The sequence below is a fragment of the Leptonychotes weddellii genome, chromosome 7, assembly GCF_054177405.1.
Source record: "Leptonychotes weddellii isolate Sample4059 chromosome 7, ASM5417740v2, whole genome shotgun sequence".
NCBI classification, from domain to species: domain Eukaryota; kingdom Metazoa; phylum Chordata; class Mammalia; order Carnivora; family Phocidae; genus Leptonychotes; species Leptonychotes weddellii.
In genome coordinates this window covers 116648309-116666967 of record NC_138375.1, presented here as the reverse complement: position 1 = coordinate 116666967, position 18659 = coordinate 116648309, and the positions used below count along the sequence as shown (strand labels likewise).

The 18659-nt window shown below is 38.6% G+C and overlaps 1 protein-coding gene across 2 annotated transcripts in view; it reads left to right on the top strand.

Annotated features, from left to right (window-relative positions):
* The window catches only part of RAD50 (RAD50 double strand break repair protein), an 80278-nt gene that overhangs the window by 53126 nt on the left and 8493 nt on the right, over nt 1-18659 (top strand). For both annotated transcript variants that reach the window (XM_081827080.1, XM_081827079.1), the window contains 5 exons: nt 887-997; nt 1822-1914; nt 1989-2102; nt 8386-8513; nt 10421-10645. In XM_081827080.1, the coding sequence (XP_081683206.1) occupies nt 887-997; nt 1822-1914; nt 1989-2102; nt 8386-8513; nt 10421-10645 (671 nt within the window). The remainder of the gene's footprint in view (nt 1-886; nt 998-1821; nt 1915-1988; nt 2103-8385; nt 8514-10420; nt 10646-18659) is intronic.

Below are 18659 nucleotides of genomic sequence, written 5' to 3'. Positions count from 1 at the left end.
AAAAAAGAGATTGAGACAGATGCTTCATGTCTTAGCCAAGGTCATGCAGCTAGTAGGAGGCAGGGTTTATTTTCAGGTAGCTCTTCAATGTCTATTACATTTGACTTCCTACCACACCATACCTTTTCTCAATATGAATACAAAAATATATCTACCCTGAAGTAATACTAAGGAATTGTTTCTTCTTTTATGGGTTCGTTAAATAGTCATTATCTTAGCTTGAGTATCATTGTTTTCTACAGTGGTAATCGTGTAATTATGCTATAGAGATGTTATAAGGCTGAACAATGTAGACTCCTGATTAGTAAAATAGTTTGTCACTTCAAAGCCCCTTTCCTTCCAAAATAGGTGTGGACACACCAACATCAATGTACCAATATGTTTTTATACCATAAAATATGTACTTAGCCCTTAGCAAACTAAGCTTAAGGACAAAAGTGTCCTGTATCAAAAGTCATATTCCCGTCTGTAAAAGAGAGGCCTGAACTGAACCTCTTCTTTGGTCACATAGAGCTGACGTGTGCCCCTACAAACTCATAAAAACTTATACCTGAAGCCACATGCTCATATAATTGGGGGCACATGGCCTGGATTAGGAACCAAGTTAGTGGTGATGCCGTATAGCATAGAGGTTAAGAGAAAGACTCTGGAGTTGGACAGGATTTGGATACCGGATCCTTCATTTACTACTGGCTGTTGTGACCCCAAATAAACTAGTCTGAAATAGGGATGAAAATAATGGTAGGGCTCCTCATAGGGTTGTTGGAAAAAGCAGATGAGTTAATTTTTAAAGCCTGACACATAGAAAGTACTTTTATTATGACTATAAAATCTGACACCTGAAATAAGATAATGGAATATAAGGCATTATGTTTTGTATTTTTAGGATGCTAAAGAGCAGTTAAGCCCTTTGGAAACAACATTGGAGAAGTTCCAGCAGGAAAAAGAAGAATTAATCAACAAAAAAAATAAAAGCAACAAAATAGCCCAGGATAAAGTAAGATTTCATTTATATTTTTATTATCAAATACATATATTAAACTTAATGTTCAGAGAACCATGTTGGACACTAGTATTTCATATGAAATTAAAAACATGGTAAGGTAAATAGTATTTGCAGATTTGTGACATATTAGACATTAAAAATTCTTGTTAGAATAAAGATTAATTGCAATGACATGATGGAACTAGAGGGTATTATGCTAAGCGAAATAAGTCAGTCAGAGAAAGACAATTATCATATGATCTCAATATGTGGGATTTAAGAAACAAGGCAGAGGATCGTAGGGAAAGAGGAAAAAATGAAACAAGACGAAACCAGAGAGGGAGACAAACCGTAAGAGACTCTTAATCTCAGGAAACAAAATGAGGGTTGTTGGAGTGGAGGGTCGGAGGGATGGGGTGGGGTGGCTGGGTGATGGACATTGGGGAGGGTATGTGCTATGGTGAGTGCTGTGAACTATGTAAGACTGATGAATCTCAGATCTGTACCCATGAAACAAATAATACGTTATATGTTAACTTAATTGTTTTTTTAAAAAAAGAATAAAGATTAAAATTATTTTGCTTCTTAATCTAAAATAGAAGTTGAGAAGAGAGACTATTTAATCTGGTCCCATAGATGATACAGGGAATTTCTCAGATTATAAAATTTGGTGGTGTTGGAAAGTGGAACCCAAGGCTCCAACTTCCAAGCCACTGTTCCACTGTGCTTGCCTATTAAGTTTTTGTTACCTTGATATGTATTTCCTTGGCTATAAATCTTCTTAAATGCCCTGGTCCCAACCAGTGTATAAACATTAGAATTATATTTTCCCACAGATGAATGATATCAAAGAAAAGGTTAAAAATATTCATGGTTATATGAAAGACATTGAGAATTATATTCAAGATGGGAAAGATGACTATAAGAAGGTAATTTAAAATTTAAAATTATTTATTTGTTTATACTTTTATTTCTTGTGCTTAAAGAATATTCTTTTTTGTAGCAAAAAGAAAATGAACTTAATAAAGTAATAGCTCAACTAAGTGAATGCGAGAGACACAAAGAAAATATAAATAAAGAAATGGGAATCATGAGGCAAGATATTGATACACAGAAGGTAGGTCTTTTTTGCTAGTGGCTTATGATACCATACCAATAACATTCTTCTGTTTATGTTTTAATTTCTACTTTTGTTTTCAGTAGATCCGTTGAGTAGAAATGCACACAGTAGAGAAAAGCAATTCTAATAACATAGCCTTTTCTTCCTTTTTTCCAATTTTATTTTTAATAAAAGACCCATTTGGTAAAAGTATAAACATAAAAGGTTTTATTTATTTATTTAGTTTAGAGAGAGCGTGAGCAGGGTAGAGGGGGAGAGAGAATCTTAAGCAGGCTCCATGTCCAGCATGGAGCCCAGTGCAGGGCTTGAGCTCATGCACCTGAGATTATGACCTGAGCCAAAACCAAGAGTCAGACACTTAACTGACTGAGCCACCCAGGCACCCCAAAGCTAATTTTAAATATAAATATTTAAACAAAGAGAATTTAAATTAAAATTTTCTCTCCTCTTCTGCCTATTCTCAGCTCACTCCTAGATGTCATTACTGTTAACAGTTTTTTGTTTGTTCTTAAAGAAGTTTCTTACTCATATCAGCAGGTAGATAGATCAATAATATATCTGTGTGTATGTGTATATTTACTTTTATGTATGAGATCATACTATTCATATTCTGCACCTTGCTTTTTTCACTTAATGCAATTTGATCTTATATATCAAGTCAACTCACAGATCCACCATGTTTTTTTTTTAATAATTTTGTATACTTATATTAAGAGTTCATGACTTTTTTTTTTAAGATTTTATTGATTTATTTGACAGAGAGAGCACAGGCAGGGGGAGCAGTAGAGGGAGAGGGAGAAGAAGGCTCTCCGCTGAGCAGGGAGCCTGATGCGGGGCTTGATCCCAGGACCCTTGGATCATGACCTGAGCTGAAGGCAGATGCTTAACTGACTGAGCCACCTAGGCACCCCCACCATATTCTTTTTAATGATCACGAAATACTCCGTTTTGTGGGTGTGCCACAAGTTGATCACTTTTTTCTTACTGCAAATGGTGGCAATGAATATCCTACATATATTTCTATTTTTTTCTCACTTTCTTTCTTAATGTAAGATAAATTCACACAAAACAAGGATGGAAGTATAATAATCATAAAAGTTGTAAGTAAGATATCTATATATTTCCAGTCATTTTTCCGTTGATTCCTATATCATTTTCCCTATTAAGGAAATTAATTTCTACCATTATAATTAAAATCACATTGAGAAATTATCATCATTCCTTTACACCATTTCTCTATTCCTGCTGTTATTAACAAAATTTGCTATATGAACACTTTAATCATTTGGTCATAAATGCTGATTTAAAATCTGTTTGAAGATTAGCCATATCAGCTGTCTGCAGGGCCCCTGGCCATAGTGCCAGGTATTTCAAATATATGAATATTAGAAGTAAATTTCTGCCATCTAGGGGTGCCTGGCTGGCTCAATTGGTGGAGCATGTGGGTCTTGAGCTCGGGGTTGTGAGTTCAAGCCCCATGATGGGTGTAGAGATTATTTACGAATAAAAAAATCTTTTTTTTTTAAGATTTTTATTTATTTATTTTAACATTTATTTGAGAGAGAGAGAGTGCACATGAGTGGGAGGGGCAGAGGGAGAGAAGATCTCAAGCAGACTCCACAATGAGCGTGGAGCCCACTACAGGGCTCAATCTCACGACCCTGAGGTCACGCTTGACCTGAGCCGAAATCATGAGTCAGACATTTAACCGACTGTGCCACCCACGCACCCCAAGTTCTTTTTTTTTTTTTTAAGTTATCTCTACACCCACCATGGGGCTCAAACTCATAATCCCGAGATTAAGAGTCACCTGCTCCACTGACTGAGCCAGCCAGGTGCCCCTAAAAAATAAAATCTTAAAAAAAAGAAAAAAATCTCTGCCATCTAATAAATGCTGAGTGACTGTAAATTTATGATGGCATGTATAACGAGATAGTTATTCCTCACTTATATGTGGGTTGCCTATTTAAAATCACAGTCTGTAAATCATTAATGTCTCTCCATGTATAAACATACACAGAGATCATTAAGATTTACCCATCTGTGACCCTTTACTAGTTGGTGGTCTAAACTTCGTGGATCTGAATGTATTAGTTTACTTTTGTAATCTGCCTTGTTCTAGAAATTATTTAATAAGTTGTATACATAGAGCAATGCCAAATAACATTTTAATTTAGTGGGAAAATGAGACAATATGAAAATAAGGATAAGAAGGTAAAACCAGGAGAGTAGTTAAGTATATAAAATGTAGCCCATGAAATGTGACACACTTGCCAAGGATTCTAGTAGTCACATGAAGATAGGAAGTCACAATTAGTTAAGATTTACATTGTCTCAGAGCTGAAAGGAAACCAGTTACGCATATTAAAGACCAGAGAAAAATGTTTCCTGTAGACATTCTTGGAAAGGAGGACACTGTGTAGATTAATAACACTATGTCTTTAACAAACCTCATGGGGCTTTTTCTTCTTTTTTTTTCCCCCCCCACAGTGTGTTTCAGCATCTTTTTTTTATCTTCCCTTAATGAGGGTCTTCAGCAGGTCATGTGATTGAAGCCTAAAATAAATGTTGGAGTGTTTTAGGGAGCAGAGGTTAGCTAGAGGTACCCATCAGAATCACCTGGGTTTACCACTCCTAGGTATACAACCAAGAAAATTTTAAATATGTTCACATAAAAACTTGTACAAGAGTATTCATAGCAGCATTATTCACATTAGTTAAAATATGGAAACAACCCATATGGTTATCAACTGATGAATGGATCAGTGTGGTATATCCATTATGTATTAGGTTCTCCAGAGCAACAGAACCCAACAGGATATATACACATACACAAATTTATATAAAGAAGTTTATTATAAGGAATTGGCTCACATGATTATGGAGGCTGAGCACTCCCGGGATCTGTAGTTGGCAAGATGGAGACTCAGGGGATCTGATGGTGTAGTTCTAGTCTGAGTTTCAAGGTCTGAGAACTAGGAGACCGAGGTTTCAGTTCAAGTCCAAAGGCAGGAAAAGACAACTGTTCAGCTCCTACATTCAGGCAGGAGCAGTTACCTTTTACTCGATGTTTTTGTTCTATTCGGGTTGCTGTCAGTTGATATGAGGCTCACCCACATTAGGGAGGGCAGCCTGTTTTAGTCATTCTCCCAAATCAGATGTTAATTTTATTCAGAAATACCCTCCAGGACACACACAGAATAATGTTCAACCAAATGTCTGGGCACACTGTGGCCCATCTGAGTTGACGTGTAACATTAACCATCACATCGTAAAAGGGAATATTATACAGCCATGAAAAGGAATGAAATAGTAATATATACTACAACATGGCTAAACCTTGAAAACATGCTACGTGATGAAAGAATCCAATCACAAATGACCACATACTGTATGATTCGATTTATATGAAATGTGAATATCCAAAGGGACAAAAAGCAAATTAGTGTTGCCAGGGGTTAAGGGAAGGAGAGAGAAAGGGAATAGATTGACTGCTAATGTGTACTTGGTTTGTTTTGGGGGTGTTAAATGTTCTGGGATCAGTGGTGATGGTTGCACAACCTGTGAATATACTAACCTCTGAATTACACACTTTAAAATGGTGAACTTTATGGTATATGAATTACTTCTCAATTAAAATCACCTGGGCTATTAAAAATATACATGTTTATGTCTCCATTACAGGCCAATAAGTCAGAATCTCTGGGGCAAGGGCAGAAGCAACTATGCCTTGTTAAAGTTCCCCAGCGGTTCTGATGTAACAGTCACTGAGCCAGAGCATTGCAGAACTTTCAGGCCATCCTCTGTAATTAATGGCATTTTTCCCAGCTAGACTTCGTAGATCTTGAACTGCAGTCAATTCAGTGTGCTACTCCATCACAGTTACCTAGAATGCAGCTAATTTTTAGGTTTGCTTTAGGTACCCCACTGCATACGTTAACTGTCATCTGAGCTAAATATTTTGAGCCTAACAGTACCTTCTTTACATGCTTGAGCTCTACTAAATTTAGTCCACAGAATAAGAAATTTGGAAGTTAAATAATCTCCTTCATTTTTTAGATGAAAGGAACTGGAGGTGACCTGCCTTGCCTGAGGTCACAAAAGTAGTGAGTAACAGAAGTAGAACTTGACCTAACATTGCCAGATTGCTAGTATTACATACAGAAAAACAATTCTGTTGTATTTTAATTGTATCTGGCTTTCTTTCTTCTTTCTCTGATACTTTGTATTTTGTAGACTATAATTGGAATTCTCACTGCTTAAAATACAAGGACAGATTTGATCCAAAAAGCATTTCACTATCAATTCCTGAGCTAGGCACTGTGTTGATTACTTTACACACAGGCTCACTCATTTAATCTTCACATCAGCATTATATGACAGGTGGTATTATCATCACCATTTATACAAGTAAACAGGCTCAGAATTTAAGCTAATTTGCCCAAAGTCATCAAATTTGAAAGTTGTAATGCTGGGCGCCTGGGTGGCTCAGTCGGTTAAGCGACTGCCTTCGGCTCAGGTCATGATCCTGGAGTCCCGGGATCGAGTCCCGCATCGGGCTCCCTGCTCAGCAGGGAGTCTGCTTCTCCCTCTGACCCTCCTCCCTCTCATGCTCTCTGTCTCTCATTCTCTCTCTCTCAAATAAATAAAATCCTAAAATAAAATAAAATAAAAGTGGCTTTTAAAAATGAATGAATAAGGGGCGCCTGGGTGGCTCAGTCGGTTAAGCGACTGCCTTCGGCTCAGGTCATGATCCTGGAGTCCCGGGATCGAGTCCCGCATCGGGCTCCCTGCTCAGCAGGGAGTCTGCTTCTCTCTCTCCCGCTCCTCCCTCTTGTGCGCTCTCTCTCTCTCATTCTCTCTCTCAAATAAATAAATAAAATCTTTAAAAAGAAAAAAGAATGTTGTAATGCTGAGATTTAAGCCTAAGTGTACCTAACTTAAAACCCTGTGCTGTTTAACTGCTGTGCTGTGTACTGTCTTTCAAAATTATCGTTAAGAGCAACTAGAAGCTGACCAAAAAAAGAAAGAAAGAAAGAAATGCCTAGTTTCTGTGCCTAATAAGGAAGAAGTCCAAGTGGGGTCTCCTAGGGAGGACTTTTTGAGAGTGACAACAGCTGCAGTGATACATTAGGTTGCCTGGCAACAAAAGGACATTTACAACCATACCATTTCCGTTACTTTTAACTGCTTATAGGAATGCCCTTTGATAGATGTGTTGTATGTATTTGTATTACTATTTGCAGGAAAACTGAAAGTGACCTTAATGACAGCTTAAAAACAAAAACAAAAACACCTCAAAATGGTGATGCGTAGATGGGCAAGATTAAGCGTGTGACAGAAGTGCTTGGCTTCCCTTCTTCTGACCCACCTCCCAAATCCTTACTCCTTAGTAAGTCCTGTGCCGTTTCTGTTGGCAGCAAGATTCTGCCAAAGATCTTCCCCTCCCTCCCACTTCCCATAACACTGGGTTTATTTCAGTTGGAAGGGTTATTACAGGAGGGTCCTAGCCTCCTCTTTGAGAAGTCTGGACTCTGAACTTGGGACGAGTTTTCTGTATTCAGACTTTTATGAGCCAAATCTATTTCTGCGGGTAATTATTTTTTCTACATTCCGAAGAGTCAGCTTATAAACGGTTTCCTATTTGGTTCTTGACAACATAGTTCATAACCACCAGGAAGGTTACTGAAATAATTCTGTTGGTGTTGCTGCTGCTGCGTGATTGGGTCTGTTTTAAGGACAGACCTACTCAGAACCAGTCAACTTCTTATATTTTCAATTCAGTTCAGTGCCCAGGGAAAGTGTCATCAGGTATGTAGATATGTACTATCTTTGTGAAACTTCTGCCTTGTGACTATCATTTGTCAACTTGTCAACCTGAAGGTAAAGATCTTATCTAACATACCTAACAGTATCTCAGCCTTGGCACATGTTAAGAGATAAATACAACTAGGAAAAAAAAGTGAGTTGAGACTTTGATAGTCTGTTGCTCTCTTGTGACCTTTTACATAAGGTAAGCTTTATTGTGGGGTTCCTATGCAAGATGATCCCAATGGGGTATAGCCTTTAGTTATATTCTTTTATTTCATCATTTAAATATCTGTTTTGTGCATTTATGGGCTGTCCAGATTATTCCAAGCCTCACCCTGGCTTCTCCCTCTTTTGAGTTTAACCTGATTCTAAGTGAAGGCAGAATCAGTACTACCTTTCAGCAATTGTGTATTATGAATCACATGTTGGTAACTTGATTATTTTTGTTAACCAATTTAATATTATTTAGATACAAGAGAGATGGCTACAGGATAACCTTACTTTAAGAAAAAGAAATGAGGAACTAAAAGAAGTTGAAGAAGAAAGAAAACAGCATTTGAAGGAAATGGGTCAAATGCAGGTTTTACAAATGAAGAAGTATGTTTTTAAAAGCAGTCTTTAGTTTAAATAAAGTCTTTTTACTGAATTGTGAAGAATATTCAATACGTATTTTTAAAAAAGAATTTTAGCATAAATGTCCCTTGAGACTTACAGGAGGGTGGACAGAGTTTTTATTCAACCATATGTCATGCTTTACGAATTGAATTACTGAAGAAGTGATAGAGAATTTGTAGTCCTACTGCATTGATGGGCAGGATTAAATACGCCAAGTCCCAGATTTCTGCTAACCTGCTTCACGAGATAATGGTATCAAGCGTAAAGAGCACATATGGCCTGTGGACCAAGCCTGTGTCCCAGCTCATACAATTTCTAATACTGCCAGTGGCCTTATTGCCAAAGTGATCTGTCATTGGAGACCCATTGTTGATGGTCCCAGTCGTAATTGCAGGCCAACCAGAGCTGCTTTTTTTTTTTTTTTTTTTTGTAGATTAGTCTGTTGCTTCTTTCATCTAGTTTTCTTGATACTTACTTTAGTTGCTACCTTTCTGCTACAGCAGAAATGATTTTGTTCTTGCCTTGTGTACCTTAGAGTTGCCTTAGGAATTCTCTAAGGAACTGGTCGATGCTAAGGCACTAGACTGGTATAAAAGGCTGTACTAGCCAAATGGATTTTTGAACCACCGTAGCTAAATATAGGCCATTCGTTCAGCCACTTCTTAACAGATTTTTCATTTGTTTTCTTGACTTGACTTTAAATCTGAATCAAAGAATGCCTAAGTTTTTTTTAAAGGATGTTGTAATGAAATTTTAATTTACTTTATAAAACCTAACAAATGGTTTAATCTTATGTTATTGTAAGTACTCTTGGTTTAGCTGTTTAAAAATATCTTTCATATATTGAAGAAATCAGACTTTATAACTGAAAGAGCTCTTCATCTTCAGTCTCATTTCTAAAGCATTAGGACATTGAGATCCAGAAGAAAATCCACAGGAAGTTATGACAAAAGCCTGGAATGTGACCTAGATATCCTAGCTGCCAAGCCTCAGCTCTTTAACATTGTAATGTTAGTGCTCTCAGTGGGAAGTTGAAAGAGTGAAGCTTTTAGAAGATATGATTGAAACAACTTATTCTTTGCTACTGAAGACCAAAACCAGATATTTTTAAATTTCTTCTATGTTTGGTACATAACAATGATTTTTTATATTCATTCAGACTACTAAGTACAACTCCTCTTTTCCAAATCTGTCTTCAACTAGAATGCAACAGAAATGTCAGCAAAACAGATAATAAGGCCAGTTCTGTATGGATATCCATAAACTGTGGAGCATTGCTTAATAAGAGGGTGCTTAATAAGTAATTGTTAAGTGAATAAGATTCTTAAAGCACACAAATCTGTATTATCTCCCTAGTTACCAGAAAAGTTTGTGTATTTTACTTTTTTTGGTCATTATTATGCTTATACTTGTGCAAGTGAAATTTTGTTTTCGTAGAGTACAAACCTTTACTAAGTATTAACACAGAAACTAGTAGTTTGAGATGAAATTGTATTTTGTCTTTGATGTATTGTGAACAGAATGATGACACCTATTACTCAGTAGCTTCTCAGCGTTGGTAATTGTGCATTCTCGGTTCACAATCAGAATTTTGTGAATTTGTAATTTAATCACCAAGAGTACTTTTTTTAGGTTAGTGTCTAAAAGTGGGGACCACCTTGCTCAGTGTTCATGTGTTATGAGAGTTCCTTGTTCAGCACACAGAAATCAGCTGTTCACAAATCTGGATGCTTCAGAGATTTGGGAAGCAAGAAATTTTTCTTTAGTACTAAAGCCTTAAATAAAAAGCAAGGAGAGACTTACTGTATATCTAGAGAGATCTGGGCTTTTCCACTTCAGGCTGCTAAAAGCTAAAAATGGTCCTTAATTGTCATGTTTACCTTTTATAGTGAACATCAGAAGTTGGAAGAAAAAATAGACAGTATAAAAAGAAATCACAGTTTGGCAATAGGGCGACAGAAAGGCTATGAGGAAGAAATTATTCATTTTAAGAGAGAACTTCGAGAACCTCAATTTCGGGATGCGGAGGAAAAGTACAGGGAAATGATGATTGTTATGAGAACAACAGAGCTTGTGAACAAGGATCTGGACATTTATTATAAGACCCTTGATCAGTAAGTATTGGACTGGGGATTTGGTTCCCACTGCAGTCAGTATCAACTAGCATATTTTAGTCATGTTTTCCTCTTTTTTCTTTTTTACTTTTTAAATATACTTAATATATATCCAAGAATGGGAAAATATGTGGTGTGTATATACACACACATGCATGCTTACTTAAGTTATGAAGTTAAGTTTTACAGCATATTCATCTTAAGGAGTACTCTGGATACCACCCTGCATAGCCATTCCAAGAACTCTTCATTGTCACTAACTGGGATCCACTTAGATGCTCCTCCTTCTCATCTCAGCCTTCTGTCATCCCCTACTCCCTATAACCACTGACACAGATTTTTGCTTTCTGTGCTTTGGGGAAAAAAAAAAAGAAAAATCATATGTAGGGTTCTGTTTTATTTTTTGAGCTTTTAAAAACAGTATTCTGTGTACTCTTCTAGGAATTGCCTTTTTTGTTTTGTTTTTACATACTCATGTTGCTTAGAGCTATAGTTCATTCATTTTCACTGATGTACAGAATTCTGTCATGGGAATATACCATACTGTATGGTATATGGTCTTTACTAATACAGCCTTTGCTCCTAGGAACATTCTTGTGAGGTCTTCTGGAGCAAAGGTGTAAGAGATTCTCTAGGGTATATGTACACGTAAAACTTTTTGCACTCAGTTTTACAAAATAATGTAAAATTGTCTTCCAAGATAGTTTTACTAATCTGCAGTGCTAGCAAAATATAAGGGTTATCTCTGATGCATCCTCTGACACTGATTTTGTCAGTTTCTTAATTTTGTGAATCTGGTGGGTGTACAGTGGTAAACCATTGTGGTCTTCATCGGCGATGCCCTGATTTCTAATGATGCTGAACATCTTTTCATATTTAATTTTGTTTTTCCTCTTTGAAGCATTTGTGTCTTTCACCCATTTTTAATGTCTTATCGGTGGTGGTACTGATCTGCCTGTGTTCTTTATCTCTTCTGCATCTTAATTCTTTTTCAGTTACATGTATTATAAATATCTTAAGTATTTTATGGTTAGCTTTCCACTGTCTTACTACAGTGCCTTTTAATGAACAGATTTGATTTTAAGGTAGTTGAATTTACAAATCTTGTCTATTTAGCTTTTTGTGTCTTAAGAAATCCTGTCCTACTGCTATTTTTTCTTCTAAAAGTTTTAGTTTTGCTTTTTACATTTAAGTACATTTAAGTATTTAATTCTAAATTGAATTTTGTATACATTGTGAGGTGGGAATCCAGTTTCATTTTTCCTTTGATAACCAGCCATCCTGGCTCTAATTATTGAGTAGCTAATCCTTTTCTTAACGATCTGCAGTGTCATTTCCGTTATATATCAGAATTCCCTATGTGTACAAGTCGGTTCTGGGTTTTCTGTTCTGTGCCACTAGTCACTTTGTCTAACTCTTTGCCATTACTGAGACTGCCTTAATTACTACAACCTTATGATATGTTCGACAAATAGCAGAGTTTTTTAAAATTGTCCTTTTAATTCATTTTAAGTGATGACTTAATATAGTTGTATTTAGTTCTGTCCCCTTTTTTTTCAACTTACACCTGCCTTCTCTGGAATTGATTTATTGTTGTTTATTCCTCCTTTTCCCCTTCTTTGGGTTATAAATGATACAGTCTCCTTTAGTTATTTGGGTATTTACTTTTTTTGTTGTAGTTGTTAAGAGAGAGAGAGGAAGGGAGGGGTGGGAAGAGGAAGAGAGAGAGAATCTCAAGCAGGCTCCATGCCAGGCACAGAGCCAGACATGGGGCTCAATCTCACAACCCTGAGACCATGACCGGAGCTGAAATCAAGAGTTGGCCACTTAACCAACTGAGCCACTCAGGTACCCCCTGCCCACCCCGCCCCCCGCCCCCCCGCTTTAAATTTTTAATATGTGTATTTGATTATTTGACTTAAAATCAAATGTGTGGGTTCTCAAAGAGGTCCTGGAGCAGCATTATCAGCACCACCTTGTAACTTGTTAGAAATGCAAATTCTCAGCCTCTACTCCAGACTGTTGGATCAGAAATGTTGGGGGACAAGGCCCAACAGGCAGTGTTTTAACAACACTTCTTGGTGATTCTAGTGCACATCAGAGTTTTAAAACCATGGCTCTACTGTGAATTGTTTTGATCTTCTTCCTGAATACAACTGATCTTGTCTGCTGTGTTTCTATTGTCTAGTATTTTAGTTTCACAGTGTTTTTATTTTATTTTTTTTTTAAGATTTTATTTATTTGACAGACACAGCGAGAGAGGGAACACAAGCAGGAGGAGTAGGAGAGAGAGAAGCAGGCTTCCCGCTGAGCAGGGAGCCCGATTCGGGGCTCGATCCCAGGACCCCGGGATCATGACCTGAGCCAAAGGCAGATGCTTAACGACACAGCCACCCAGGTGCCCCTCGCAGTGTTTTTATATCATCCCAAATTAGTAATAATCACTACAGTGGTTTCATCCTCAGTGCTTATTTGGATAAACCCTCGTGTTTACCAATTTTTTAAAAATCCTCTTTAAAATCTTTAAAAAAAAAAAACATTCTTTGAGACTAAATTTTTCAAGGGTGGGAGCTGTACAGACGGGATGTTAATACTGATTGAATTCTTGGGCGCCTGGGTGGCTCAGTTGGTTAAGCGACTGCCTTCGGCTCAGGTCATGATCCTGGAGTCCCGGGATCGAGTCCCGCATCGGGCTGCCTGCTCAGCAGGGAGTCTGCTTCTCCCTCTCCCGCTCCCCCCTCTTGTGCTCTCTTTCTCTCTCTCTCTCACTCTCTCTCTCAAATAAATAAATAAAATCTTTAAAAAAAAAATACTGATTGAATTCTTACTGTTTGTTAGCTATAATCTAATTGAATTATTGCATCTACCCTGTAAAGGCCAAGTATTTATCAAAAAGATTAAGAAGACTGTCCAGGATTACCCAGTGAAAATTAACTTTGGTGATGGGGGTAATTGAGGGGCCACTTTAAGCCCTTTCAAAGGCAGGATCTTCTCTGAGAATGTGGCATTTGAGCTGGGACCTGATTGATGAGAGGGAGCAACATACACACAGAAAGCAGAGATGCAAGCCTTCCAGGTGGAGAGAACAGCTGATGCATAGGCCCCAAGACCAGTTCGAACAGGAGGGGTTGAAGGATTAAGAAAGGAAGCATGGCTAGAATATAGTAAGCAGGGGAATGAGGTCAGAGATAGATGGTTCCAGAGTGTGTGGTGCCCTTGTAGTCTTGGTAAATAGTTTGATAATTATTCTCTGTATGATAGGAAGTCCCTGGAGGATTTGAAGCAGGGAAGTCATATAATCTGATTCATAGTTTGAAGAATGTTTGGAGAATGGATCGTAGAGGGGCAAGAATAGAAACAAGGAGACCAGTGAGGAGACTGTTGTCATAATCCAAGAAATGGTGGTGGACTGGACTAGGGAGGTAGCAGTGGAAATGAAGAGAAGTGGATGGACTCAAGATTTGTTTTGGATATGGAGGTGACTGGCCTTGCTTCTGAATTGAATGTAGCGGAGGAAAAGGGAAGAACAGAATCAGAGATTGCTCCTACCTATTTTGACTTGAGGAATAAGATGTTGGGGGAGCAAAGTGCCATTCCCTGAAATGGCAGGATTGGGGAGGGGAAAATCTAGAGTTTTGTTTTAGACAGTTTAAGTGTAAGGCACCTGTAGGCACTTCAAGCAGTTGGATGTGTAATCTAGAATTGAGTAAGGTATAAATTTGGGAATCATCAGCATATATGTAGTATTTAAAACCACAGAGTGAGATTACATGAGACAACTGTAGATAGAGAAGGGAAAGGTCCCAAGACTCAAGATATTTACAAATCTAATGAAATAGCTGATGAAGTAGGAGAAACATGTAAAAGGTACAGTATCTTGAAAACCGAGTGAAGAAAGTTATTTCAAGAATCTAGTGTTATTGAGAGGTCAGATGAGATGAGGACTCAGAAGTGATCCTTGAATTTGACAGATGGAGGTGTTAATGATTTTGAGGAGCAATCTCAGTGGCTTGAAGTGAAGCTTTGGAGTTGGATGAAGAGAGAATGGGGTAAGAAGTGGAGACAGTGAGTAGAGATAATTCTTAACAAGAAGTTCTGTGAAGGGGAGCTGAAAAGTGGGGTGATAGGCAGAGGGACTGTGGGGCCAAGGTAGGTTTTGCTTGATGCTTCTTTTAAATTTTACTTGTATGTCTTCTGCTACAACGTAACTCCTCCTCATAGTACATTGACCTGCAGACTTGGGGTTTCATATGTGTTAACTGAATAGGAAACTATACCTAGGAGCCCTCCAGCTATCCCTGCATACCCCAAGATGCCTTGACAGCAGGAAGGAAAGGGATTCCCTCTATCAGGCACATGTTCATTCAGAAATCCCTGTTAGTGTTTTCTTGTCGGGCTATGGAAAGACAGAAATATCATATCCTGTCCCTACTGCAGACTGCTAATGGTCCAGTAGGGGAGCCCATGGTAGGTACTCCACAGTCTGTATTTGATGTATTTGACCTTGGCCTTGGATAATGAACAGAGGGCACTTCAGTAGAGAAAAAGTACCTCGGTGCCAGAGCCATCACACTGAGCAGAGTGAGGGTGTGTGAGGGGGCTTGATGGGGCCGGTCAGGAGGAGTTTGTGGGGGCGGGGAGGTGCAAAGGTGCTTTCCAGCAATTTAGGCTTGCCTTAAGGAACAAAGCCAGGCTGTTTACCGAGTTCTGTTATCTGGTAATCAGATGGATTCTTCTAAATGAGAAGAAAAGAAGTGGTACAGATTTCCCCAAAATTGAGTCTTTGTGGGCTTGTGCTGGCAAATGGTGGCCTTATTAAGGTTCATATTGTGAGCCTTAAATTTGCCTTCTCACCTAGAAGAAAGGTCCAAAATTTCCCTCATTGTTTCACCTCTTAGAATGAAGCATGTAATCAGTGTAATTGTTGCATTCAGCTGTCTATTTAGGGTAACACAGGAAATTAGCAGTGCATTTTCAAGAAAAGCCGATTACCATCTGTTATTAGTAATCATCTAAAAACATCACTGATTATAAGCTTGCCAGTGGTCAGAGACACTCATACTAGATGAGAAGGGAAGAAAACTATACCTTTTAGAATATATTGCCCCTTACCCCTTTAAAAAGAAGGCATCAATTAAAATGTTTTTTTTTTAAGATTTTATTTATTTGAGAGAAAGAGCGGGGGTGGGGGGAAGGGCAGAGGGAGAAGCAGACTCCCCACTGAGCAGGGAGCCCGATGTGGGGCTCGACCCCAGGATCATGATGACCTGAGCTGAAGGCAGACACTTAACCGACTGAGCCACCCAGGTGCCCTGTGATTTTTGGAATATATCATTCAGAGTACAGTGTTCTGTCCTGTGCCCCAAGTTTTCCACTGTCATTTTCCCCCAAATACAGAATGTTGCATGTTAAGTCACACTTATGAAACTCAGTGAAAACACGTAACTTTCATTGTTTTACAGCCAAGGCAGCCAGCTCTGTGAGTCTGTTCAGAGCCTGGCTCCTTGTACTTGAGGAGAGCTTAGGGATGAGGGCTTGATCCAGGGTTCACCTCACAGCCACCATTCTTGCCCTCACCGTGAATACAGTACAGTTCCACATCAGCAGCCTCACTAGCATCAAGCAAAACCAAAAGATAGCTGGTTTCTCATTTCTCACTCACTGCAGATTTCTTTAACCAAATATTTATCTTTCAACAGTAGTTGAACCACTGCCTGAATTTTAAAAGCTGGTATTTGAGAGTGTGGCTAAAGAAATTAGTTCAATAGTTTTAAGTTTAACAGGAAATGAGTTTAATAGCCTTTAAGGGTTTCATCTAGAAAAAGAGGTCATTTTTTCTTTTAAATGTACAACTTCAGGGGCGCCTGGGTGGCTCAGTTGGTTAGGCGACTGCCTTCGGCTCAGGTCATGATCCTGGAGTCCCGGGATCGAGTGCCGCATCGGGCTCCCTGCTGTCAGCAGGGAGTCTGCTTCTCCCTCTGACCCTCCCCCCTCTCATGTACTCGCTCTCTCTCTCTCAAATAAATAAATAAAATCTTTAAAAAAAAAAAATGTACAACTTCAGTTTGGTAAATAACAGATTTTGAGTTTTGCTAAGTAGTGAAAGTCCCTGTTAGTTTGGGACATGATACTCAGTAGAACATGACACTTATCATTCCCTTGTAGAAGAGTGCTTCCACTGACGGAAATATAGGGAGACAGGAAGTTGTCACTGTGGTAAGTACCAGAGCAATAGGGAAGAGTATCCAGTGTGATCACGAATAGCAATGGTCATAGCCAGTTTTTTTTAGCAATTTATATATCTCAAAATTTGGTACACCTTTAAATACAAGGATGAGGATAATGTTGGAAAATGTCTTTTGCAAGTATAATCTTTCTTGCTTTTTTCCAACGTGGTAAATTTTCACTAAGTTAGTAGTTTTTATCGTAATTCTGAACTAATTTTTTTTTATTAATAAGACTCATGTATTTGGCCCTTTTACTTAATGTTTTATTCAGTGAACTAGCTGAGACCAGGGGGGAGATCCACTTCCACTTGCTATTTTATGTGCTCCTCGGATTTTGAGTATCACTTCAAATTTTGCAGAATGGTAGTTTTCTATCTCAGGATCTTGAGCCATGGTTATGGTTTAAATAATGAAGGAGGTAAGAACTGGAAAGGTCTTTTCCTGACAGGTAAGGTTTTGGTCTATTTAGGTGACATTTTTCCAACCCTTAAGATACCTGCTTTCTGGAATGACTCCTTTTCAGGTGTTCAGTTCTCTGCTAATGGCTGGGTCCCAAAATTATTTAAAAAATGGACTCAGAGAAGCAACAAAAACCCTGAACTACTGTCCTGGGGAGGCCTAATAAGCTACATTTGTGACATCAAGTTGGAACCCATGTATACTTAAGAAGACAGTAACTCAGGTCCAAGAGTGGGGGGCAAGTGTGGGAGGTAGTTAGACAACTTAGAACAAAATAAAAAATTATCTCATTGCTTGGGCAGAAGCCATGGTGCAAAGAGGTGCTGAAGGACAGTCCAGTCAGCCTGGCATGTAAAGGATGGAGGGACATGGATGGAAACAGCTCACGTGCTCTGCTGGCGCAGATCTCTCTCTTTCTCTCTCTCTTTTTAAATACACTATTTTAGAGCAGTTTTGGGTCTATAGAAAACTGAGCAGAAAGTACAGAGATTTGCCATATCCCCTCCCCCTCTCCACCAATCTCTTGTGCCACAACCGTAGCCTCCCCCCCAGCCCCCCGTTACCATCCCTCAGCAGATCACCCCAAATCTGTAGTTTACATTTGGTTCACTCTTGGTGTTGTACATTCTGTGGGTTTGGATAATGTGTTAAGCCCTCGTCGTGTGTGAGGATCACATTTTAAGACTTTGATAGAGCATCAAAATATAAATACCACTAAAGCCATCATTTGTCCTCTTAAAATGAGACTGATTATTACTGAAATTTTTAAGGAACTCTTTCCACATGCAAAAGAGTATTTAAATATAAGACTGAATAACTTATAAACCACTACTGTCTTCGATCTTGGACCTTTTCACTTTCTTCTGGGAGTCACTTTTCACAAAACCTACTACTTCATGGGAGTGAGGATAAACGTAACTGAGTGACATACACACTCCAGGCACACGGTGGGGCTGGTGCAACTACTCAGATGACCACTTACCCGCAACAGTTTCCAGTCAGTGAAATACATATCTTTGAGCAGAATGATAGTTTACTACAGGTCAAGAATTTTCAAGGTCATTCTTAAATATTCATTACCTGTAAAGTCCAGGGGCTACAGGGTGTGTTGTGAAGTTAATCTTCGGGCCTGTGTTAGTCAGCTCCCACAGGGTTCTGCACTGTACTGTCCCTTCCCACCCATTACACTTCTGTTGTTTTTTGTTTTTTTTTTTTTAAAGATTTTATTTATTTATTTGCGAGAGAGAATGAGAGAGAGCACGAGAGGGAGGAGGGTCAGAGGGAGAAGCAGACTCCCTGCTGAGCAGGGAGCCCGATGCAGGGCTCGA